Raw genomic sequence first — 26,331 nt, 5'->3', positions numbered from 1 at the left:
CCCGAAAACATGCATGATCAGGGGTTACTCCTGAGCACAGAGCTGGGGACAGTCCCTGAGCACCACTGGATACGGCCTCAAAACAAAAGTTCCACTGGGTAAGTAGTTTGTTATGTCTCCTAAGCAGTGCTCAGACAAGGTGTTGAGGGCCACCTCCCGGAAATGCTCAGCAAACACAGGCCAGGAATTTCCCACCCCCCAGCAGCGTTCGGGGGGCCTCCAGCGTTGCCCACAGGCCCTAACTCCTATCTCTGCAGCCCCTGACTATGCTTCCCACAGAATGGCTTTATCTGTCACTGTATCACTGTCATCCCTTGACTCATCGATTTGCTCGAGCAGGCACCAGTAAAGTCTCCATTGTGAGACTTGTTACTGTTTTTGGCATATCCAATACGCCACGGGGAGCTTGCCAGGCTCTGCCGTGTGGGCGGGATACTCTTGGTAGTTTGCCGGGCTCTCTGAGAGGGGCGGAGGAATCGAACCCGGGTTGGCCGCATGTAGGGCAAACACCCTACCCGCTGTGCTACACTCCAGTCCAGACTGGTTTCATACTCACATGAGATGTAAGCAGTAAGCTAACCATCGGTGTGGGGTCAGGCCAAGACTGTGCTGCTTTGCAAGAGCAGGAGAGGCAGCTCAGGGGCTGGGACTGGGACCCGGGTCCTGCCTCAGCCTCCAGCCAGCTCTCTCGTGGGCATCAGCTCTGCACATTGACCCTAATAGGCGAACTCGTCCCGCCGACCCTAACCGGGGCAAACTCCTCTGAGAAGGACATGGGGATCCGGAGGCAAAACACTTCCCACCAGAATGTCGTCTTCTCAGGGCTCTGTTTCAGCACCAGACAAGGGATTTGACGGCACTGAACTTCATGCTGATGCCTCACCAAGGCAAGTGCCCGTGGTTGATTTACCTGTGTTGTCTCTTTCAGAGCACACGGAACACCTGGCACCCAGAGTTTGGCATTTCCATAGCCACGAACAAGAATCCCAAGTTACCCTCGCTTATGACAAAAAGTCACTTCTGCCTCAAGCAGCTTCATTTCCCCATTACTAAGGAATGAGGAACAATAAACAACTTCTAGAAAATTGTTTTAGCACATATAATAGTTTTGAAAAATCCAGATGTAATATTAAGCTATTCACATTAAGACACATTAAGCTATTCAAACAGAAATCCATCAATGATACATACTAACCCAATTTTTCATACTACGCTATAAACAAGCTATTTCTCCCTGACTATTCATATACAAAGAGTTGGAAGAAAATGATGCAAAATGACAAAAATTCTGACCTCTTGTTCTCCGACGTTCTGTTTCTCCAGCGTGAGGTCCAACTTCTCAATAAGTTTCAAGATGGATTTTACAAATTCATCATATAACAAACGACTAAGACTTTGAAGGGAGAAATTCGCAAGAAATGCTTCATCTGCTAAAAATGAATCCTTAAAAAAAAAAGCAACAAAACTCAAAATTTTGTGCAAAAAACTATGAGTATTAAATAAACATTTGGAGGTACACAGATGGACATATTTAGATAATGTCATATTAGTATAAAAAGTATATTTTTCAACCTATAAAATACAGGCACCTGTCAATATTACTTAGACAGGATCTTTTTAGTCAGGTAATACACTTATCCAATCATTTATCGAACACTAAGAACATACTAGCTAATAAGAAGACTTAGGCTAATTGCTATCAAAGCATTTATTCAAATTAATCGACTGACTTATTTCTGTGTACACATGCACATGATGCATTGCTAAATAGTTGAGCACACACATACATACATCTAAACACACAAATGCACACATACCCACACATTCAGATACATGAAAATATGTACATGTACATGTATATAAACATCTATCCTCAAGATGAATTTAGAAGTAAAATTAATTCTATTGTTCCAAAAATACCAGCCAATTCTCTGGTTTTATTCGAATATTCTATGGAACTTAACCTTCAAATATAACAATATCTATTATCACTAATAATAAAAAATATCAAAAGCACAACTCTAATAACCGTTCTTTAGAAGACAAAGTTCTTAGGACTTTTCGCTGACAGACATCACCTACTGATACAAGTAGGAAGACAAAGGCTCTTAAGAATTTTTACAAACAGATGCCATCTAAGGATAAAAATCAGATTTTCCTAGAATATTAATACTTTGTCTGTTAAAATGGTGGCTGATGGTAGAGGTGAGAGAAATGTTCGCTAGACTTCTACGAGGCAGGAGGGTTTCTGTTGTTTGTTTTGGGGGCTACACTTCGCAGGGCTCAGGCCTTACTGCTGGCTCTGCACTTAGGGGTCACACTTGGTGAGGCTCAGGGCACCACACTGGGTGCCGGGGATCGAACCCAAACCAAGGCATGCAAGGTGAGCCCCCTTCCTGCTGTACTATTGCTCTGTCCAGGTGGGAGGCAGAATTAAAATTACAGATGATGTAACTAGTAGCTGTGCACTAGACTCCTTCATACCAATAGACGCACTCATCTTCTGCTTAAATAATAAGAAGAGAATAGCTCCCCTAAGGGGGTAAGAACTTGGCCCTACTAGAAAGAACTGGGCATCAACTATATTAAACCACTACTTAATGCTAAAGTGAGGATTCGGCCACACAAGTTACTAAACACATTGATTAAATAACATGCTTTCTTTCTGTCTCCCTTTAACTATCTAAACATAAAATGCTGTTTTAACATTTTAACATTAGGATATTTACTTGGATTATAACATTTTACTTGTATTATAAGAAACATAGTATGAGATCAACCCAAGGACAGTAGAAACAAGGTCCAGGAGGGTGGGTCCACAGTGGAAAGCCTGCTCAAGTAGGGGGAGAGGGCAGCTGGGATAAGAAAGGACCACTGTGACAAAGATATTTGGACATGATCACTCTGGATCAGAACTGTGTGCTGAAAATAAAGGAAGGAACATGAGAACATCTCAGTATCTATATTGCAAACCATAAAGCCCCAGGAGAGGGAGAGAAAGAGAGGAAGGGAGAGGGAAAGGAAGAAGGGGAGAAGGAGAGGGAGAGGGAGAGGGAGAGAAAGAGGAGGAGAGGGAGAGAAAGAGGAGGAGAGGGAGAGGGGGAGAATGAAGATATTTCTCTGGACTTAGTTACTAAAATACTAAAATACAGAAATCCAAAACCGTGCGGCTGCTAGTGCGGCCTCTCAACCTCATATCTCTTCATTCTCAGCAATGGAAAACAAATTATCAAATGCTTTCTTTTCAGCAGGTCGACTTTAGGGGGGAGAAACTCCAAATCAATAATAGTGAGTTTTTTGTTGAAATATTGAATGTAATCAAAGTAAAGTGAAAGTAAAGTGAAATTTACCAGTTACACATGGTGGAATATGTGCACTGGTGAAGGGATGGGTGTTCGAGCATTGTATAACTGAGACTTAAACCTGAAAGCTTTGTAACTTTCCACATGGTGATTCAATAAAATAAATTAATAAAAAAAATAAAAGATTTAAGAAAAAAAAAAAAAGAGGGGGAGAGAAGGAAAGTGCCAGCCTAGAGAGACAGGCTGGGGGAGGGAGGGGGCTGGGGGTGGCGGGAGGCAAACTGGTGATACTGATGGTGGGAAATGGACATTGGTGGAAGGATGGGTGTTGTAATACTGTGTGACTGAAACTCAATCATTAACAGCTTTGTAACTTCACGATGATTCAATTATAAAAAAAAATTTAGAAAACACAAACTTTTTACTTGAAGTTCTTTTTTTTTTTTTGAAGTAAATAGATTTTATTCAGAGGTTTCTGAGGGAGGGAGGAAGGGATAAGTGAGAGAGTGATAGTAAGAATAACGCGCTCAAGGGAGAACGCGGGCTTCTCCAAGGGTGGAGGAAGCTCAGTTCTTTTTTTTGGGGGGGGGAGCAGGCCTTTTTTGGGTCACACCAGCGATGTTCAGGGGTTATTCCTGGCTTGGCACTCGGAATTACTCCTGACAGTGCTCTGGGGACCATATGGGATGCTGGGAATGGAACCCAGGTCAGCTGTGTGCAAGGCAAATGCCCTACACGTTGTACTACTACTCCAGCCCCTACTTGAAGTATTTTTTTAACTATTTAAAAAGAGTGAAAGACAAAAAACAATTCTGAAAAAAATAGCTTAAGCATTAAGCTGTGGAAACCATAAAAAACAACTTTCAGTTACTCTGAAGGATGCAAGTTATTGTTAAGCTGTTTAACATAAAGAGGAACTTGTAAGACTACAACGATCACTTTACCATCATCTGGTCGCAGCTCAGGAGACTTCTGAAGAGACCCAAGTAGTCTTTGTATGTGGGCGCTTTCCATTTGCCAGTTCTGACCTCTCCCGAGGCTCGAGGGTCTTCAGACTCAGACTCAGCACCCTGGCAAGGAGCACAGCATTCCAGTATTCATGAGCCCACAAACTAAACACTACTGCCAGAACTTGATCGCGTCCGCAATTCCTTAAGCTAAACAACTGTCGGTTTGATGAACGAAGATCATATATTACAGCAAGTTAATAAGAAGCCAGTTGGAAAAAAGTCATGAACTTTCTGAGTGGAACTAACACACCAATACACTAGCAAATATTTCTAAACAACGTCCAAAGACAGTGCTACAATCGTTTACATCAGCCTCTTACATAAGCCTCCAGTGCCCTCTCCCGCCTGTAACTTCAGAGCACCTCCAGGCCTCCCATGACAAGCAAAAGCATGTTTTAAACATTCAAAAAGTAAAATGTTCCCTTTTCATAAAAAAATGTGTACTAGTGTAACATTACATTTAAGGATGTAAAACTTCCAAGCTTATTTACCAGAAAAGCTTTACAGGTTCTATACTTTTCAAAACATAAAGCATGGCTCATAGCTAAAAGTGCTACTTTTCTTTTATGTATTTGCAGACAAACCTAACAACATTTCAAATTTTTAGTGTCAAGACCAATTTCAAAAGGGGCCGGAGCGATAGCACAGCAGGTAGGGCGTTTGCCTTGCATGCGGCCGACCCGGGTTCGATCCCCGGCATCCCATATGGTCCCCCAAGCACTGCCAGGAGCAATTCCTGAGTGCAAAGCCAGGAGTAACTGAGCATCGCTGGGTGTGACCCAAAAAGCAAAAAAAAAAAAAAAAAAAAAAGACAAATTTCAAAAGATAAAATTCAAAATTTACCTGTTGAAGGATCACTGGTTTAGAACATATCCTGATTAAACCCTGATGCACTGAAAAGAAGAAAATTAAAAACAAAAATTAAGGAAACAGAGAAAAACAACTAAACTCTCAATAAAGACCACCTTTGGGGGATTTGGAGGGAGGGGGACATACATGATGATTTTCAGGGCTTACTCCTGAAAATCAGGGGTGAGGCCTGGCATCACTTGGGGAATCAGATGGAGTGTCGAGGGCCAGCTCAGTGCAAGATAACCCTTTCCTTCTCGACTACCTCTCTGACCCCCAAGAAAGACATTTCCAAAACATAACTCTAGGAGGGGCTGGAGAGATAGGTCAGCAGGCAGGGTACTTGCTTTGCACACTGCAGACCTGGGTTCGACCCCCAGCATCCCATATGGTCCCCGATGCACCACCAGGAGTGATTTCTGAGAGCAGAGCCAGAAGTAATCCCTAAGCATTGCCAGGTGTGGCCCCCAATTTTTTTGATATGTATTTTTTTAAAAAAAAAAAAAACCATAACTTTAGAAACCAGAGGGAGTATAGTGGGCTGGGCCCTTGCCTTCCACACATCTGACCTGAGTTAAATGCCCGGCATCCCATACGGTTCCCTAAGCAACACCAGGAGTGATCCCTGAGCACTACCAGGTGTGGCTCCCCCCAAAATAGACAAAACAAATTAAACAATAAAACACAATCTATTTTTTCCCTGCCTTTTTTCAGTTTTAATATACAAAGTAAAATGAAAATAAAACATTTTAAATCAGGATATAAAAAGAAGATTCTGAACCACCAAAATATCAGGCATTTTCTAAGATGAATAAAAGATGCAAAATAATTTGGCAACCGAATGTTCTTTAGATCAAACATATTAACCATTTGTCATTGATCAACATAAAAAAATGAATTTGAAACTTACCCACAGTACTAATGCAATTCCAGAGAACTGGTCCTTTTTGAGCTAGGGCCAGGAAAATCTTTATTATGTTTCTACAGCATACTGACTGCATTTTTGGACTATACTGTGGAAAACTGTCCATCTGTACCACGATGAGGTGTTCTAGGACTGGAGTGTACAACTCTGGAATCTACCAGAAAAAGAGAGAAAACCCTAAGTTAGGAGAGAAAATAAATATAGGAATAGTATTTTACACAACAATATAAAACATGGTAGTTTCACATAAAACAATAGTAAAAGACAATAATGTTTTGTGCATTCGTATACAAAGTAATTACAACTCAAATAGACACAACAAAAACTAGATTCTTATAAAAATCTACCATGTATTGTTGTGATTAAATCAGAATAAAAGTGAACGGTAAAGTTTAGCCCAGGCATCATTCTTAATCTTTTAGAAACATAGAAACGTGGAACAGTAAATAATTTTTTCCTATTTTGAATAACGAAAAGTGGAGCTTCCTACAATAATGCCTTTTCTGTGAGACTAATTCAACCTTTATCTCCAACCTCAGCCTGCGCAGTCTTAGGGCCTTCCACACCCCCAAATTAGCAGATCTACTCAGCAAACTACCTGCTGCTCTGAGTTATTTTTCGGTCACTCCTGAGGACGGGTAGAGGCAGAAACCCCCAGCCCAATCCCTCAGCATCTGCCAGGACTCTAAAAAACTACAAAGACTCACCCCCACACGCCCACAACCCTAGAGAAGCAGAAATACACAAGACGCCCACCAAGTCCAATGAGCAAAAACAATTCTCACCCGAGACACAACACCAGCCGCTCAGCAAATCCTCAGTGTCTACAGTGACACCATGACGAAGCCGGCACTAAGCTCAGAGAAACAATAGCACGTGTGCTCAGCAAAGCGCAAGAAAGTCTAAGAGTTGGAATGAAAAACTACTACGAGCAGAAATGACCGCAATAGAAAGCATGGTAAGTGATCAAAGAAACCCCAAGGCACGGAACGGCAGATTAGCAGCAGCTGAGCAATGTCCAAGTGCTCCAAGAGGGAAGAAGACGGTCGGTGCCCAGCAGACGGTAACCAGCAGCTCCGACAGCCGTGCCCAAACCGTCTCTCGCCTGCCCCACCCTGGGGCCGCCTGTGCTCTCCCTTTAGCTCGCACTTCTCCCTTTCTCTCCCCTCACATCTTTCTAAGTAAATTTCAATAAAAACTTTCTTGCCTCACCAAAAATAAAAAAGGAAGTGGGAAATAGTCTAAAAAGGGATGAACGGCACGCCAGACAAGGGTGGATGAGTTCAGGAGGAACGACACAAGAATCATCAGAGTCCCTGAAGAACAGGAGGTGCATGTGATGGAGAAAGAAAAGGAAACTGAAGATAAGAATTTCCCAGAGTTGAGGAACAGAAGCACCAAGATCCAGGAGGTCCGAAGTGTCCCAACGAAAACAGACCACCCGAAAAACTGCAAGACATTATCCTCAAAATAACCAAACTGAGGGGTGTGGGGAAAGGGGTGCTCATGCACTGCCGCTGCGGACGTCAACTGGTCCAGTTTTTTTTGGAAAACAAGACAGGCATTTCTCAAAAAAAAAAAAACATAGACAAGAATTGAGCTTTCATATGACCCAGTAATTCAGCTCCTGGGAAATATCCTAGGGGCCCAAAACTCGACTCAGAAAAGACATCAGCAGTTCTGTGTGCACTGCAACACAATTCACAATAGCCAGAATCTGGCAACTGGGGACACTGGTGGTGGGAAAAGTACACTGGGGAAGGGGCGGGTATCGGAACATTATATGACTGAAACCCAATCACAAACAGCTTTGGAAACGTGTGTGTCACTATCATTCAATAAAAACATTATCAGCACAGCACACACACAGTGAGATAGACATACACATGTAAATACAGGTATAGATATACAGAAAATGAGACGATGGAGCAGGGGTGTGCTCAAGAGGTTATGCTCTGGCGTGCCACACCCTCGCACTGGTGACCCCCATGGAAGACCGACGCAGACCCCAAACGAAAAGAACCATTTCGCTCACAGTGTCAAGGTGAAGCAGGACACTAGCGATGGACTGGAGGAAGGAGGGCATCTGGTAGACGTGGTCCTCGGCAGCCTCTGTCTGCAGGAGGAACAGCTGCTTGCAGCGCTGCAGGAGCTCAACATACATGAAGTCGACATCTGTGGCATTTATAACCTTGCAAGGCTTTAAAAAAATAGGAAAATAAAAGTGTCAATCTTTTTGTTGGAAAACAACATTTGTGGTGTTGTGCTGACATTAATTATAAACTGAATACTAACCAGTTTTTTACTGAGAAAAGATACAAAATGCAACACATATTATAAAGATGCTTCTAAAATATAATCTGCGATTCCACGTCTAAACAGTTATTCAAGTATAAAACATCTATTGACTGCCAACTATATTCTGGTACCACTGAAAGCCCCAAATCCCTCAAGGCTAGACGCTCACTAGAAGTTTAGATTTCCAGGTAGACTATGCTACCGCACCATACTACACACTGCACCCAGAGCCGACCACTAACTCACAGCTCCAATAATGCTACTCTCTAGCTCCAAATTTCCCAAAAACTCCTCTGGGCTTTGAATCCAGACTATCTCCTTGGGAACCAAACTAGTTCATCTTCTGAATCCTCTCCTTCCTTGTGGTTCACATGGAGAACACGTCTAACTATAATGCTCGAGACACTGTTGCTACATCAGACTGTGGAGGTAGGAAATTCCTCGCTCTCCTTGACTTCTTTTTCTCATGATCAAAGTGAGAGGGCCAATAGATAGGGAAAAAAAACACCACAACATGACATCTTGCCAGAGAAAGTGAAGTGGGTGGAGCACTTGCTTTAGAGGTAACCCACACTGCACACTGACCCTTGGAGGCCTGCCAGGAGAGATTCCTGAGCACAGAGTCAGGAGTAAGCTCTGAGGACTGCTGCGTGTGATGCAAAAATATTAAAAGGGGGGGGGGAACATTAAAAGATAAAAATAAAGCAAAAGGAATAACGATGTACTATGAAGAAAATACTTGCAAGTTTTTTTGCTTGTTCTTGTTTTGGGGTCATACCCAACAATGCTCAGGGGTTACTCCTGGCTCTGCACCTAGAAATTACTCCTGGGGTGCTCAGGAACCATATGGGATGCCGGAGATAAACCCAGGTCACTCAGACACAAGGCAAGTGCTCTACCCACTGTAGAGCACTCCAGCCCCAGGTGTGTGTGTGTGTGTGTGTGTGTGTGTGTGTGTGTGTATGTATGAATCAGATACAAGTGCTCTACCCACTGTAGAGCACTCCAGCCCCAGGTGTGTGTGTGTGTGTGTGTGTGTATGTGTGTGTATGTGTGTGTGTGTGTATGAATCAGATACAAGGCAAGTGCTCTACCCACTATAGAGCACTCCAGACCCAGGTGTGTGTGTGTGTGTGTGTGTGTGTGTGTGTGTGTGTGTGTGTGTGTGTATGTGTGTGGCGCTACTGGACCATCCTGACTCTACTGGCAGAGATCAGGGACCACATGAGGTGCCAGGATTGAATCCTGCAACAGGCAAGCACCCTACCGGTGGTATCCACTCTCTGGACCCTATTCTGAATATTCTTAAATAAGTTTTGTCAAAAGAAATTCTCTTTCTAAAACTTTGAGTAATGGCAAGTGAAATTTTAATTTTATAAATAAGGTACAAGAGAGTCCGAGAGCTAGTAGAGCAGTTAATTAAGGTTTCCGTTGCAGGCAGTCAACCTGGGTTCGATCCCTGACACCACATACAGTTCCTTGAGTCCAGTCAGGAACGGTCCTTGGGTCCAGCCAGGGTTGAGTCCTGAACTCTTCCAGGTATGGTCCAAGAACCAAGAAACAGAATGAGAGGCAGGGGTTGAAGAGATGGCACGGGTGTTGGGACACTTGCTCGGCATGCGGCCAACCCCAGTTCAACCCTTGGAGTGCAGAGGGTGCCCAGGCACTGCCAGGGGTCAGTCCTGAGTGTAGGAACTGTGCAGCCCCCTTTGGGGGCAAAAACTAGAACAAAGGGTGACAGAACGAGATGGAAAGCACTTCGAATCTCTCATCTCCAAATCTGGTTTCCAAGGTATGTCTTGGTTGTATCAATTATTAATGGTACCTTCTAATTAATTTTTCTGATTCATGACCTGATTTTTAGAGTAAAACAGAACCCCTAGAACCTATATGCAAGTTTATGAAGATTTGAGGCAATGCATACACAAAATCTACACTGCAGGCACTGAGGAGCAATTTAACAACAAAGTATCAACAATACTGTCACAAGTGGGAGATGCTATTTTAAAATTCAGCAAATTATATTACTCCAATAAAACCAAAAAGATGTAAAGAACCATACTCCTGCAAAAAGTCCATATCCACGAATCGCAATGGATAAATCCTTGCTGCTCGAATCCACGTTCCTGATGATTCCATAGAACTGCTCCATAAAGTACTGCAGCTTACACTTGTGCAGTTCTGCATCTTTTGCCACCATAAGAGAAACCTGCAATTGCATTATATTCACTTGTTGGACTTGTTAATAACAAAACAAAGGAGCCTACACAAACATGACAAGATTACAACTGTCCAATTAGGTATCACCAATGTACTGTTCTAGTTCCTGTCAACTGCTCTTACCTCAGCAAGAACTCTCTGCTCCTTCGACTTGCTAAGCCTGCATGAGGCCCAGAGAGACACTGGGAAGTGGGGTATGTGACATGAGGTGCGTTTCCCTTCCGCCCCATCCCATGAGAGCTGAGGCCCAGCAGCCGGCAGGGCTGGTGGCCTTCAGTGGGGCGAGACAGAATAGCAGGAAGGCCTGTGCCTCGCATGTGGCTGGCCAAGCCAATCCCCTCAGGACACCTGGTCACGAAGGCCTGCCAGGGGTCACGCTTGGGCACAGATAGGAGCAGCCACCGAGCACTCCCAGCCTGGGCCAAACCCCTAGAAGAATAAGGAAGTTGGGGATTATCGCAGAGAAAGACAAGGCATCTCCTGAAATAGCAGTAGCGAGAGAACTGAAGGTTAAGGTGCATGTCTGACATGTGGCCAGGGCCGCAGTCCCGGCACCTGCTATACGCCCGACGCACCAGACTGGCCATGAGCCAGGCGAGTGCCTACACCCCTGGATTCTCTCTCTGGCCCCCCATTCCTGAAGATGACAACAGAGCCCAAGGAAGATGCGATTCCTCCTGCACCTGCCTCCCCAGCTGGAGGAGGCACTCTCAGCCCTTCCTCTGTGGCCTCACTGTCCCTCCTTCTTTTGTTTTGGGGGGCCACACCTGGCAGAGCAGGGGGCTCATTCCTGGCAGGTCTGGAGAGACTGTGTGTGGAGCCAGGGACCCTAGCCGGGCCAGCCACGTGGAAGGCGAGTGCCCTGCCCTCTGTGCCACTGCCCCAGCCCCGTGAGTGCACCTCTTCCGAGTGGCGTCACCCGACCCGAGCTCCTAGGTCCCGTCGGATCTCCTTGGGGCCATGTGGATGATCAATAGTCAAGTATTTTTCTAAAATACTACAGAAGCTAACAGAGCAACCTGTATTGCGTTTCCCAAATGCACATAACTGACCATACCTGTTTCAGAAAGGATTCCAGGGCCGACAGTGCCGCTTTCTTCAATTCTATATTTGTATAGCTGCACCACTTTGACATGACTTCAAATAAAGAAACATAGTTGTCCAGAAGGCAGGTGCTAAACTGAGATGCATGCAGGGTAAATAAGTGTAAGCCAGCTGCAAGGGCAAAAAACAGTCTGTTTCAAATAGGGCAAAGTAAGGCACAAGAGAGACCTAATAAAGCTTTGGGTATACATCAAAATTAAAGCTGTATTCAGGGGCAGGAGAGGCAGTAGGTTAAGTACCTGCCTTGCACGTGGCCAACTGGGTTTGATCCCTGGCACCCTGTATGGTCCCACGAGCACTGCTGGTGTAATTCCTTAGCACGAATCAGGGAATCAGGAGTACTGCCAGGTATGGGCCCCAAACAAACAAAGAAGCTGTGCTCATTGAGACCTAGAGTTAGCAGCTACGATGACGAGGGGCCTTGGTCAGAGCGTGAGGGCTGCCATCTCCCACTGGCTGGCAAATGACATTGATAAACCAGGTCTGGGAACACTATCAAGACCGACAGCAAGTCAGAACCAATCAAAACTGCCCTGAACAGATTTTTAAATCTTATGTGACAATGTTGAGGTCTGTACTGAAAAACAAGTCTCCACAAGCCTTCTTGAAAGTAAGTAGGTGTGGAGCAGCACAGATGTTATCCTATTTACCTTAATTCATCTCATTCACCTTCATTCACAGGGTAGGTGAACGTTTTCTCAGGACATTTAGGAATTGGATAAATTCTGACTCATTAAATACAGACTCATACCTGAGGGGACCGCATACCGCTTCAGATCAATCTGTCATTAAGAAAGAAAATAAAATTTCTTTTATTATGAAGCACAAGTCTCAAAGTTACAAGAATCAAAAGGATATTAGTCCTACCTGAGGAGAAATTGCCTTCAGTGCAAAATCAAAAATCTCCTTTGAAGTCTGGGGATCTAGAAAAAGAGAAAGACACCTGGGTTCCAAATCCTACCAGTATCCCCCGAAGAGGTCACGACCACTAACCCTAACGCAATCCCCGCAGAGCTCACAACCACCCTGAGCACTGTCCAGACAGCAGGCTCTCTGCATCACCCCAAGTCGCATGACCTCAGGAGTCGCTCTCCCAGCATGGAGAGAGCGCTGGATTACTCCTGCTACAGCTAGTACTACAGGTAGTCAAGTCGGAAGAGAGTCCAAAACATCAGAGACTCGGATTTTAGTTCCACCTCACTGTTTCAAGCCCTGCAGCCCGGGTCTCCGGTCTGTTGCAAGAGAACCCTTGGAGGGTTGTCTGGACAAGTGTCTCGCAGCTGACAGGTGAGGACACTTGCTAAGTGCCAACAGGTGTCAGCTGTAGGGGCCAGAGACTGAAAAGCTTAAGTGGCAGCATGCATGAGGCCCTCGGTTAAATTCCCAGCACCTCAAAAAGAAAAAAAAAAAATCGAGTAAGCCCAAACTAACTTTTCATGGCCGGGACATAGTTCAGAGGGCTAGATGCATGCTGAGTGGCCCCCAAGAATCCTGCTGGGTATAACCAAGCACTACTAAATGTGACCTCTGAAAAAGAACAACAAAAAGGGGGCCGGAGCCATAGCACAGAGAGGAAGGGTTTGCCTTGCACGCAGCCGCCCCGAGCATCCCACAGGGTCCCCCGAGCGCCACCAGGAGTGATTCCTGAGTGCAGAGCCAGGAGCAACCCCTGAGCATCACCAGGTGTGACCCTTCCCCCACCAAAAAAAAACAAAAAAACAACAAAAAGGATGAACCCCAATGACTTGGAGGATTAAATAGCTCAATCAAGAACAAGTATTTTTCCCCTAAGCATTTAATAAATACATGGCATCTGGGATTAGCCATGCCTGGTGGTGCCCTGGGCACCAGGCCGCACTGTGGGTCGAACCCAGGCCGCACGCATGCAACGCACGTGCCAAGTTTCTATGGAAATTTAAAATATGAATAAAATATTGTTTGACCCCTGTATGCCTTCTTCCTAAAAGGGAAGATAAAATAGGCGCACAGTAAAATCTAAGGGTCTTACACTGATCTTCCTGACAACTCAGTTACATTATCACCATCCTGCTCACGATTACTCAAGCAGATGTCCAAAATCATGTGTCTACACCACTGAGTTCTCTGCCCTGGGAACAACGACATCCAAACAACAGACACTCAAGAATTAACTTGTTTAGGGCAGGGAGGTGGCTGAAGGGTAAAGTCCATGCCTTAAATACATAAGGTTTGGCTTCTATCCCCAGCATGACAACCGAAGGGGAGAAAAAAAGAAAGAAAAAAAGGAAAAGGGGCTGAAGAGATGCTACAGCAGGTAGGGCACTTGCCTTGCAAGCAGCCAATCCAGGTTCAATCCCCAGTACCCCACAGCCCTGCCAGGAGTGACCCCTCGGCTCAGACAGAGACAGGAGTAAGCCCTGAGCACCACCAAGTGTGATTCCCCCCCACACACACACCCCAAAGAAAATAAAGCAAAAATTTGTTTGCCTTGATTGCCAGAACTTGTGTTTTTGAAAACAAACCTTACATGTGACAGAGTCTAGAGGGAAAAGGGATGAGAGGCATGAGAGAAACATGGGAGTACTTGCAGGATAATGCCACCAAAACGAAACCCGAGGAAGCTACTCTAGAACTCTGTGCAAGGTCAAGATTCCTTCTGGCTCAAGTCTCTACAAACAAGACAGCACTGGAGCCCACCTAATATCTACTAGGTTGGTGGAAGGTCACTCGACTGCAAGGTGAGAGTGTAAGCACAACTTAAAGATGCAGGACACCAAACCCTGGCAGCAGAAAGTCCGTCTGGACTGAGCGTTCACGACAAGGCCACGGATTCGAGGCTCTGGACTGTTCTGGTCACTGTGCCCTTCCCAGACCTGCCTCCCACCACCCGCTTTCCTGTCTCCACGTCCCCCTCCATGCTAGAGGACTGCTGCCCAGAGAAGCATGCTCTTGTATGTTTTTCACTATGGTAAAACAAAACAAATATATACAAATATATATACGCATATGTATAAAACGCAATTGCCATCATTTCAGTCATGTGTATGCAACAGTTCAGTAGCTCTGAAAACATCCTCATGGCTGTCCAGTCATCACCACTGTGAGTACTGAGACATTAACATCACGCCCCCAAAATGGACCTCCCCTTCTACCCAGCTTAATCATCAGTGCTGGTCACTCTCAGCCCCACAGGAGTTTCACATCCCAGTGGAGAGCACCGCTTGGCCCATGTCCACTCCTTCCTGAAAGACTATTCTTCCTCTTCTCCTTAGTTATACCATGGATGAACCAGAACACGATGTCCTCACATTACACTAGTGATGTGAGCCAGTCACAAAAAGCTCCATATGAGGGATCCACTTTTGGCTCTTCCTTGAACAGGCGGCACAGAGCTGACAGCCTGTCAGTCACGGCTGAGAGAGGACAGCGAGGTAGGGCTGCAGACACCATGCGTAACAGGAAGGGCCCCCACAGTATTCCATCAGTCAGGATCCTGACCGGGATGCAGGATACACAGAAGTAAAACCACACACTAATGTGTGCACGTGACACTAATGAAGTCGGAAATGGGGCTGTGTATTTGGTCATTGTTTCTATCCTGCTTGGACTAGAATTAGGAAAATCTTGATATCATCTCCAGGAGAAAACAGGAAATACAAAAGGACTTTCGTCCTTTCTCACAAGGACATGCAAACCCACGATGACTTAAAGTTCATAAATAGGCAATTTACTGAACATGTAATTTTAGAATTTAAAACAAAAAATGAGGTCAAGCAATACCTTCTTCCATGGATTTAGTAAAGTTATACATCAGGGATGTTAACCCCTTCAGGCACCCTGCCACAACAGGGAGTTTGGGTTCTCTGACCGTGGACGTCATCTACAAGGCAAGTTTTAGAAGATATTATAAGAGATAGAAACAAATCAAACAAACAAATCAATTGGAGCACAGGATTATAATTTTGTCCTACCTGGGACTTAAGTTCACCCAGAAAAGCCCGGAACAGATTTTCTGAATTATTTACCATCTCAGTAGGATGCACTTCACCTAATACTCCTAGAAGTTCATATATTTTTTCTAAAACTGAAAAATAAATTTTAGATAAATATATACAATTATATTTAAATAAATGAATAAAAGCATGAATTAAAGAAATGACAGGATGTTTACTTCAAAAACAATGTCAGGGCAGGAGATGTGCTCAGTGGTACATGTCTCACATATTTAAGACCTAGGTTTGATCACCATTATAAGAAAATTATATGTATAATAACAAAACAATACACACGTGCAAGACATGCCAAATACCGACTTTTATATACTGGAAACTTTACTGGTAAGTTTCAGCAATTTATGAAAAACGAAACTACAAAATGTGTTGTAGATTTTCTATTTAAAGAAATGACTGGGTAAAGTTTAAAAAAATTTTTTTTTCTTTTGGAGCCATAGCCAATAATAATTAAGGAATACTCCAAGCTCAGTCCTCAAGGGTTGCAAGGTATTTGGGCACCATGCAGTGCCAGGAATAGAAACCTGGGTTCCCACATGCAAAGCACTCCAGCTCACGGAACTATATAGCCCAGGACACAGGTAAACCTTTTTTACAAGCAGAAGTCTTTATACTTTGTTTAGTCTGTTTTATTTTGGTTTGTTTTTAGCAAAAAGGATTCATCTGTAAAAGATATAAATGCTTTGATAGAGAAAAAAACCTAAACTTTCGACTTAACCAATTTTTAGTGTTAATTTGTTCAAATATATTAAATACATTAAATACACTGAAAATGAATCTCACCTGTATCTGGTATTTTTGTCTTCAATGCGAGTTCTCCATAGAATTTGTTAAATAATTCTCCAACTCTAAATTCTTCCATGATTCTAGAACTTCTTAAAGTCTGAAGCAACTAAAGAACACAAATTAGCATTGTCTGAAGAAGGAAATAACGCTGGGGATATATAACAATAGCACAGGGGGTAGGGCTCTGGCCTTGCACATGGCCAACCTGGGTTCAATCTCCAGCATCCTAAGCACCACCAAGAGTAACTCCTGAGTACAAAGCCAGGAGTAACGAGCATCACTGGTGTGGCCCCCAAAAATCAAAAATAAGAAAATAATGAAAGAGCTAAATCTATCTCAGTGTGTCCTTACCAGCAAAATTCCAGAAAAGCTTGTCTCTCGGCATTTACATCTGGCTTCTCAAGATTCTTATCTAGCCAGAGGAGGTAGGAGCTAAGGAGGGCGGTAAAGGAATGCGGAATGCAGAGAGGAAGAAGGAGTAAACAAAATTTTACCTTCCCAAGAAACCAGTCACTTAACTAGAATAGTTCTCTTCAAGGCACTGAAGGCAAAATGACCAAGAATACCCGAAGGAATTCTAAGAGAGATGCCAGTGACAGCCCCCAACACCACTTAAATACAACTGTTTTTGTTTGCTCTCTGGGTTACACCAGGTGGTGCTCTGGCAGTGCTCAGGAATTACTCCCTGCTCAGTTCTCAAGGCTGCATCCAGCAGTGCACGGAAGACCACGTGATTATTGGGGATCAAGGCTGGGGTGGTGGGCTTGCAAAGTATACCGCTCTCACCCTCTCAGCTAGCTCCCCAGCCTGGAAATACATCTAACCCCACTCCCGGGGACAAGAGTTTAGGAAAAGATTGGGGCTGGAGTGATAGCACAGCGGGTAGGGCGTTTGCTCTGCACGCGGCCAACCTGGGTTCGATTCCCAGCGTCCCATATGGTCCCCCGAGCACCGCCGGGAGTAATTTCTGAGTGCAGAGCCAGGAGAAACCCCTGTGCATTGCTGGGTGTGACCCAAAAAGGAAAAAAAGAAGAGTTTAGGAAAAGAATCAAATACCACGAGGTGATTTCTGGCAGTTCTTAGTAGAATTAGGTTCTAAAACTTAGGATAACAAGAACACCCGGTCACATTCTCCTCGAAAATCTAAGGGGGCTTTTGGCTGGGGGAGGGAGTGTTTGCTTTTTGCTAACCAGAAGGACCTGGAAGCAAATGTAAAAGTATTGCTGGATAATGGTTGGAAAATGTGCGGCTTATCCATAAATCCAGGTAATTAAAAACCACCCTTCTACATATCACATACAAAATAAAAATATAACCCAAACCTTTAATTTGCAATTGTTTTAAGTGCTTAAATTAAACATATACACTTAAAATACAAAATTACCTTAATAAGAAGTTCGAGGGCTGAAATCTTGCACTTAGCAGCTCTATCTTTTGTGTAAACACTGGTACAAGCATTCTAGGTTTTCAAAGGAGACATAGCAAAATCATGAACAAAATACACAACTAAGACGTAACAACAGCTAAAGCTATGTTTCTGAGAAAAATCAATACCAATATTACAAGCCATAATACAATCTAATGTTTAGCTGTTGAAAGTCTACTACAGTACATAAGTGTATAAACTAAAACTTACTGAAAACACTGAAGCAACATCAACAATACAAAAACGTTAAGTACGGTCAGAGTGATAGCACAGTGGGTAGGGCATTTGCTTTGCTGCGCAGGCGACCCAGATTCAATCCCCGGCATCCCATACGGTCCCCTAAGCACCACCAGGAGTGATTCCTGAGTGCAGAGCCAGGAGTAACCCCTGAGCATAGCTGGGTCTGACCCAAAAAGCAAAAAAAAACAACCAAAAAACGTTAAGTAAATCAAAACTTCATCATGTTGTCATGCCAGCATGGTGACAAAAGTTTCTCCTACTACATATCCCATAGCACTAGTTGCCATATATCAAGAAAGAATCAAGACAAAAAAAGGTAACTAAACCAACTCAGGAAAGAACATCAAGCAGTCTATGGGAAAACAATACAATGGAATGGAATGAGCAGAAACTCTGTGTGAGTTTCTTAACTCCTAAGTCTCATTTTATTTATTTATTTATTTATTTATTTTTGCTTTTTTGGGTCACACCTGGCAATGCACAGGGGTTACTCCTGGCTCTGCACTCAGGAATTATCCCTGGAGGTGCTCGGGGGACCATATGGGATGCTGGAATTCAAACCTGGGTCAGTCGCGTGTAAGGCAAATGCCCTACCCACTGTGCTATCGCTCCAGCCCCTAAGTCTCATTTTTAAACTAGAGAGTAAGAATATCCATCTCATAGAGTCTGTCACTTGTCATCCCACTGATCTACGATTTGCTCAAGCGAGCGCCAGTAATGTCTCCATTTGTCCCTATCGAGTGCTAGTGTAGCCCAATGATATCTGCTAGCTCCAGGAACAGGAAGAGTCTCAAATCGTTTATTCAGGGTTTTGACGAAGAAGTCTGACCATCTCACTGGTGGGCGGCCACGTGGTCTTCTGATGTCTCCTAGAATCCAATCGGTAACAGCTCTAGCCCAGCAGTTGTCTCTGAATCGCATTACGTGTCCAGCCCATCTGATTTTCGACATCTTGGCATACAAGACAGCGTCCCTGATTCTTGATCATCGATGGAGGTCAGAACTCCGGATTCCTTCTCTCACTTGAGTAAAATATGATACTCATAGCATAGCTCTTTCAGTTCCTTTTTGGGATACCTGAACAGCGTTCTCATCCTGTTTGTGTGGGCCCAGGTCTCTGAGACGTATGTTAGTGCAGGAAGAACGGTGGAGTCCAAAAGATGTGCCCAGAGCCAGAGGTTCTTCATCCTCTTAACCACTTCTTCGATGCTCTTGAAGGCGTTCCACGCTGCTCTCTTCCTCCTGCACAGTTCTGGCGCTAAGTCATTCCTCATGTTGCGTTCTCGACCCAGGTACACATAGCTGCTGCATTCGGAGATGTTCGTTCCATTGAGAGCAAATGGAACGTCAGGGACTAGTTCGTTTTTCATAAACATCGTTTTGTTGAGATTCAGCAGCAGTCTGACCTTTCTACACTCGAGGTCAAAGTCGGCCAGCATTTGTACCGCTTGGCTAATGTTTGGTGTTATGAGAACGATGTCATCAGCGAAGCGGAGGTGGTGTAGTTGCCGACCGTCTAACTTCACTCCCAATCCTTCCCATTCCAGTCGTCACATGACGTTCTTGAGGGTGGCACTGAAGAGTTTTGGTGAAATGGTATCACCCCGCCAAACCCCTCTCTTTATGTCAATGATCACTTTCTTGTAGAATGCTGAGATCCTGGTGGTGAATCTGTAATACAGCTTGAGGAGGACCTTGATGTACTGAGTTTGAACACCCTGTTTGGCCAGGGCTTCGATGACTGCTTCAGTCTCAACAGAGTCAAAGGCCTTCTCGTAGAGTTTAGGTGAAATTAAAGAAGCAAACAAAACAGTATATGAAAGAACTTTGTGAACAGGAGCAGTATACAAATGTCATTCCTTTTACTTATGGAGAGGAAATAATTTATTTTTAAAGAGCCAAAATTCTATTTATTCATTTCTTGCATTTGAAGTGTTCTTCGATGACATCCTTGGCCTGCAGCTCTCCACCATAGTCCTTAGCCACAACACAGCTGCAGCCAACCACTCAACAGTCTCCTTCCCTGTCAAGTTTTCAGGGGCCAGCCTATACCCCCAGTTTCTTGCTGTTATCAGCCTTAATTAGGTTGATCTTTGATCTGGCATCCAGCACCAACCTGATACTCACAGGCTCATTACAGCTGAATGCAAAAACACAAAGATGGGCTTCGCGCTTGTCTGAGGCCCTGCCAGTTTCCCAGGTGGGACATCCTAAGCCATGGTGAATGGCAGCACCTCCGTAGAGCAGGATTCACGTCCACAACACCCCCGAAGCAATGCCTAGCTACGCCGTGGAGGCCGATCATGGCAGGAATCTTGGATGCACAGAGCCCCGGCCCCTGCAGTAACTAGGCAACAGTAACCAATTCTTAGGACCCCTAGTTCCAGAGGCTACCAGGGAGCCTAGCCAGAGCAGAATGGACAGGACGGGGAGGCCCAAGAGAAGCCGCCTTTTCAGAGTGCTGTCAAAGAAAACACATGAACCCGAAGAAGTAGGAATCGGGGAAGTCCTTAAAACTTTCTGAAGGTGGGGCTGGAGCGATACGATAGCACAGCCAGGAGGATGTTTGCCTTACACGCAGCCCACCCGGATTCAATTCCCAGCATTCCGTATGGCGGTACCATGAAATCTCACATTTCAAGAAACTGAATTATGAGTCTTAATAAAAGCTCTTATCTATCCTATGTGCCAAAAGCTACGATGTTTGTGATAATACTAATTGTTCACTTTATTTTTAATTTATTCCTACCACAATCTAGCAGAAATAAGCAAACATCCCAATAAGAAAGAATACATCAGCTTTTGGACCCGGCTGTGGAAGGAGCATGATGGAGGGGCCCGAGGGAGCGCCCTCGGACCCCAAGCAGCCCACTGAACTAATTCCGGCATGGGACCAGAGACCCCACGGCGTGCTGAAGCTGTGGGACCCGGGCATCCCCCAATTCTTTTAACCTGTCTCTCTCTCAACTCCTCCCTCCTGAACACAGCGCAGGGGCCGCGGTTTTCCTGAGCGCAAAACGGAGTCGCCGATTCAGCCAAAACAGGACGTGAGCGCGCTTGCGGGAGTCCCCAGGGGGCGGGGGCGGCGACCCCCGCCCACCGCAGTTAGATACTTAAACCCACCTCCCCCACGTGTGCTTCCTTTTGGACCCGGCTGTGGAAGGAGCATGATGGAGGGGCCCGAGGGAGCGCCCTCGGACCCCAAGCAGCCCACTGAACTAATTCCGGCATGGGACCAGAGACCCCACGGCGTGCTGAAGCTGTGGGACCCGGGCATCCCCCAATTCTTTTAACCTGTCTCTCTCTCAACTCCTCCCTCCTGAACACAGCGCAGGGGCCGCGGTTTTCCTGAGCGCAAAACGGAGACGCCGAGCCTCTCTCTAGGTTTCTCCATCTTATGAGCACCATAAAAGGGTAAAAGTTTATAGTGATGTTATTTCTGGTTGTACTTTCCCTGGACTTTATACAGAAACCCAAAACCGCGCGGCCGCTGCCGCGGCCGCGCGACTTAATGTCATCTTAGTATGAGCAATATGTAATGGTTCCTTTCTAATGGGGCGGACTTTTGTGGGAGATCCTAATAGTAAGTCTGTTGCTGAAATATTGAAGGCAATCAAAGTGGTAGCCATCTCACTAGACTGAACTAAGCTATATCCCCACGCCGGCTGAGAAGAAATTTTCTTCTTTCTCGGGAAGAAACGCGGTGTGTCATCAACTACAGTGTGATGTCCATTAAGCAAACAGACCTGGTGGCGTGGGAATGGGATATAAGGGGAAAAATTATGTACAAGGAACAGCGGGACGCTGGTGGAATCTCGAGCCGGAGCCGATACCAGCGCAAGACCTTCGGTTCCAGAGACTGCTTGCAGATACTCTACTAGTCTGATCAACTAAGCCAGAGCCCCACGCCTGCTGATGACGGGAAATAACCATCCTTTTCGGTTTTTTTTCCCTTGTCAGGCAGCGTGGCGATTACTAAAACAGGCGTGAACTCGGTGGCGCGGGGCAAGGGGGAAAAAGAAAAACTATGTAACAAACAGCGGGACTTAATATCTCTATATTCTTAGCAATGGAGAACTATCAAATGCCTCCTTGGCAATAGGACTGCTTTTCTTTTTTGGGGGAAACCCCAACAACGGTAGTGAGTTGTGTGTTGAAACATGGAATGTAATCGAAATAAGGCGTAAACGAAGTGAAACATATCATGTGCAAGGGTTGGGACTGGGGAGGTGGGAGGGGGCGGCAGGTATACTGGGGGGGTTGGTGATGGAAGATGGGCACTGGTGAAGTGAAGGGTGTTTGAGAACTGTATAACCGACATAATCCTGAGAACTATGTAACCCTCCACATGGTGATTCAATAAAATTAAAAAATAAAAAAAATAAAAAAAAAATAAAAAAAAAAAAATAAAAAAAATAAAAAAAAAAACACCCTAAATTTGATGAGGTGTAAAGTAAATGACAACTGATCTAGATCAAGAAAAAATATGTATATTAGCACATAAGGTTCAACCTGTAACAACATGTTAGTAATCTCTTATACAAGGGCTTAATGGCTCCAGGGTGAGATATAAGAATCTTCAAACACTTTCCTCTAAGGAAACTTTTGGGGTTAATTTTTAGTGGATTATTCATAACAAGCAATACAAAATAAGTTATTTAGAACCTGCTTTGGGGGAAGGCTTGGGTGGTGGTGGTAACATTAGAAATAATGGTGGTGGGAAGGTGGTGGTGGGATTGGTGTTGGTATATTGAATGTAATAAATTACTGTGAACAACTTTATAAAAAATAAAATAAAAAAGAAGAAAAAAAAAAAAAAAAAAAGAAAGAATACATCAAATATAAATCCAAAACTTATAGTAAAATACATATAAAAATATACTGGCATATAATAAAGTACAATTTTTCCTTCTTACCTTAATATCAAGAGAATAAGATGTGATCTTCTGGCCAATTTTTTCTACAAAAATACATAAAAACTTCAGGATTTCTTCTCTACAGTCACGAAACTATAAAAGAAACATACAATCATAGTAAACATGGAAAAAAGTAACAACCACACAACAGGAAGGAATACACAAGAAAAATATTTTCAACTTACTTCCTCAATATTAAGTGAATTCCGAACAAATACAAGCAAACCGAACTCCTTGGAAAAAATTAAGGACGTCTGTAATGCTGGACAAAAATAAACAAGTAAATAAGGTGTGCTCCAAACAGTCACCCTGAAGGGGCCTCAAGCCTTCCAGGCCCCCCTCAAAGAGGATGCATGCTTCTCAACTCAATATTCCATGAGACGTAACACTGATCCACAGCTGCTGTGCCAAGGAACATTCTAGATTGACACTCCCCAACTTATTGCTCGACAGCCCTTTTTAGCACTGCATCACTGTTGTCCCCTTGTTCATCGATTTGCTCGAGCGGACACCAGTAACATTTCCACTACGGGACTTGTTACTGTTTTTGGCATATCGAACACACCACCGGGAGCTTGCCAGGCTCTGCAGTGCAGACCGGATACTCTCAGTAGCTTGCTAGGCCCTCCGAGGGGACACAACCCCTTTTTAGAAAAAAAAAATATGGCTCAGGCCCCACTAGCATTCCAGGCTACAACAGCCCTGGCTTATCCCAGCTCCCACCAGAGCAGGCACTGCCCCTTTGGGGAACACAGTTCCAGATGATGTTCCACAAGCATGCAGTGATCCGCCTAATTCCTGGCGACACAACTCCAAGTACCGTAACTCTACAGAATGCAAAGAAATGAAGGCTGCAAAAGGCAAGTCGCTAACCAACTGGTATGAAAATGGACAGATCTTCCAAGTTACCTGGTAGCTAGATGGACCCTCAAAGACCCTTCAAAGTGGAGCGCTCAAAAAACTAAGAGCAAGCAGGCTCTGAGTGCATTCCCTGACACAGCTCCTGGGCGCCTGACTGACAGTGTCTCCACCTCCAAAAGCAGAGATGGAAGAGAGATGGGAGAGGTTTCAAGCACCGGGCCTAGGCCAACCAGCTCCTGGGTTTGAAGATCAGGGCAGAGGGCCCTAATCAAAGAAACCTAAGTTGCTTCTAGGTGAACCACCAGCAAGGAAAAGGGGACATGAGTTCTACAACTGAGAAGAACTGAATTTGGCTAACAAGGTGAAAGAATGCCCCCAGCCTTTAGAAAGCAGCCCCTATGGGCACGCAGTATAGCCGGAAGGCAGCATGTTTGCCTCTTCGAGTGGCATCAGGCTGGCTCCCCCAAGCCCACCCGGAAGTGATGCCAGGAGTAACCACTGAGCACTGCAACAGCAACAAAAGAGAGTAGCCCCAGGGGTCAGACAGTACAGCAGGCAGGCAACGGCTGCCAGGCTGCTGCTGGCCTGCAGATGGGCTGGATCCTGGGACCCCACATATTCCCGGTTTCTTGCCAGGAGTGATCCGTCCCTGAGCATTGGTATTGACCCAAAATACTTAAATGCTACGCAGAACACCTTGGCTTTAGCTTGTTGAGACCCTGTTTGGGCTTTTACTACACAACAATAAGACAAACAGGTAAGTGCTCTAAGCTATTCAACTCAGGGCAAATTGTTAGAGAAACAAGTGAATAATACTCTGCTCCCCAGTCTCTCAAACTGAAGTGCACAGATGATAAGCAGGAGAGTTAACTTGGAACTTCTTTATCCACAAATTACTAAAGAAACAGAAATGAACTTAATTCAGAGACTGAAACTTAGAAAGCACTTTCCAAAAAAGTTAAAATAAGTCATAAAAGTACGCTTTAAAAAGCGGGCTTCCCATTACTATGCCCTTCGTGATGTGATGTGTAGCCTCCGTCTAAGGAATAACTATTATTTCTCCACCACATTCAGCATTAATCTCTTAGAGAGAGGAACCCACCCCCGGGAAGAGGCTGAGTAATTTCGGGGTTTGTTTGTGCTTGGGGGCTGGGATGGCTCCCAGCAGGACTATCTCCCCAGCCCCAGTTTAGCACGTTTCTTTGAAAGGAATTTGCAAGCAGTGCCGTTTCTAAACTGCTGGTGAGCGCCACTGATCCCGAAGGCGACGCCTTCTGTCCCGGCCCTGCAGGAAGGCTAGTAAGCATGCATCTCGGCTCCGCAGCAGCGAGGCATGGACAGAGGAAAGTTAGCAAGTATGTATCTCGGTTCCGCAGCAGCGAGGCACAGAGGAAAGTTAGCAAGCATGCATCTCGGCTCCGCAGCAGCGAGGCACGGGAGAGGAAAGTTAGCAAGCCGGCAAGAGGAGCTGGAGGCAGCCTCAGGACGCTGCCCGCCGCTACCCACCCAGCAGCGCGGGCCCGCTGCTCAGCACGCACTCCTGGCCCACGGCGCGGACCAGCTGCCAGGCGGCCAGCGCGGACGCGGAGCGCTCGGGGGCCGACAGGCACTCCTGCAGCTGCAGCAACGAGGCGCGCACGGACGCCGCCATGGCGCGGGATGCAGGGCGCCTGCGCGCCGGCAGCGGAAAGCTGGCTGGGGGGCGAGCCCCGGCGCCCGGGGGCGTGGCCTAACGCCGCAACAAGCGGGGGGCGGGTGCGGCAGGTCCGGCTGGGGGGCGAGGCCCGGCGACCGGGGGCGTGGCCTGCCGCGGCGGGAAGAGCGCGGTGTATGCGGCAGGCACGGCTAGGGGCGTGGCCTGCCGCAGCAAGAGACACGGGACGGAAGCGGCAGATACGGGTGGGGGCGTAGCCTGCCGCAGTGGGACGCGCAAGGCGGCGGCGGAAAACCAGCTGAGGGCGGGCCCTAATGGTTGGGGGCGTGGCCTGCCGCGAGAGGAGGCACGGCCCGGGGCGTGGCCTGCCGCGGCGGGAAGCGCGGGGCAGCAGGGCACGTGCGCGGCGGAAGTCCCGGTTGGGGGCGGGCCCCGGCGGCCGGGGGCGTGGCCTGCCGCGGCGGGAACGCGGCGCGCGTTTCCTAACTAAGCCGTGGCGTTCCCAACCGCGTCTGGGGGGAGCGAGGAGCCGCCCCGAGCGCGCGGGGGCGGCTCGAAAGTCTGGGGGTCGGGTCCAGTCTTCCCGGGCTGCACTCGGGAGCCCCGGGACCGGCCCCGCGATGGAGTACCGCCGCAGGGTGAGGCCCCCAACCGCCACACGGAGGCTGGGCTCCCGAAAGGGCGTGAGGACGCACTCCCAGTGAAAATGCCTGGGCTGAGTCTTAAGCCCCTCTGCCTCTAAGTCCCCCAG

The 26,331-nt window shown here is 45.9% G+C and overlaps 1 protein-coding gene across 1 annotated transcript in view; it reads right to left on the bottom strand.

The window, feature by feature from the left end:
• PRKDC (protein kinase, DNA-activated, catalytic subunit) overlaps window positions 1-25,577 on the bottom strand; it is a 150,763-nt gene extending 125,186 nt beyond the window's left edge. The window contains exons 1-16 of the mRNA XM_004615377.2: window positions 25,433-25,577; window positions 23,251-23,327; window positions 23,066-23,158; window positions 17,868-17,942; window positions 16,481-16,589; window positions 15,659-15,771; window positions 15,468-15,567; window positions 12,576-12,631; window positions 12,460-12,490; window positions 11,662-11,819; window positions 10,447-10,593; window positions 8,122-8,286; window positions 6,072-6,240; window positions 5,156-5,205; window positions 4,247-4,372; window positions 1,294-1,443 (exon numbers count right to left, since the gene is read on the bottom strand). Of these exons, the coding sequence (XP_004615434.2) occupies window positions 1,294-1,443; window positions 4,247-4,372; window positions 5,156-5,205; window positions 6,072-6,240; window positions 8,122-8,286; window positions 10,447-10,593; window positions 11,662-11,819; window positions 12,460-12,490; window positions 12,576-12,631; window positions 15,468-15,567; window positions 15,659-15,771; window positions 16,481-16,589; window positions 17,868-17,942; window positions 23,066-23,158; window positions 23,251-23,327; window positions 25,433-25,577 (1,764 nt within the window). The remainder of the gene's footprint in view (window positions 1-1,293; window positions 1,444-4,246; window positions 4,373-5,155; window positions 5,206-6,071; window positions 6,241-8,121; window positions 8,287-10,446; window positions 10,594-11,661; window positions 11,820-12,459; window positions 12,491-12,575; window positions 12,632-15,467; window positions 15,568-15,658; window positions 15,772-16,480; window positions 16,590-17,867; window positions 17,943-23,065; window positions 23,159-23,250; window positions 23,328-25,432) is intronic.
• Window positions 25,578-26,331: the final 754 nt, after the last annotated feature.

This window comes from Sorex araneus, chromosome 2, assembly GCF_027595985.1.
Source record: "Sorex araneus isolate mSorAra2 chromosome 2, mSorAra2.pri, whole genome shotgun sequence".
NCBI classification, from domain to species: Eukaryota; Metazoa; Chordata; class Mammalia; order Eulipotyphla; family Soricidae; genus Sorex; species Sorex araneus.
Note: the sequence above shows the minus strand (reverse complement) of the source record. Positions and strands in the feature narration are given on the sequence as shown.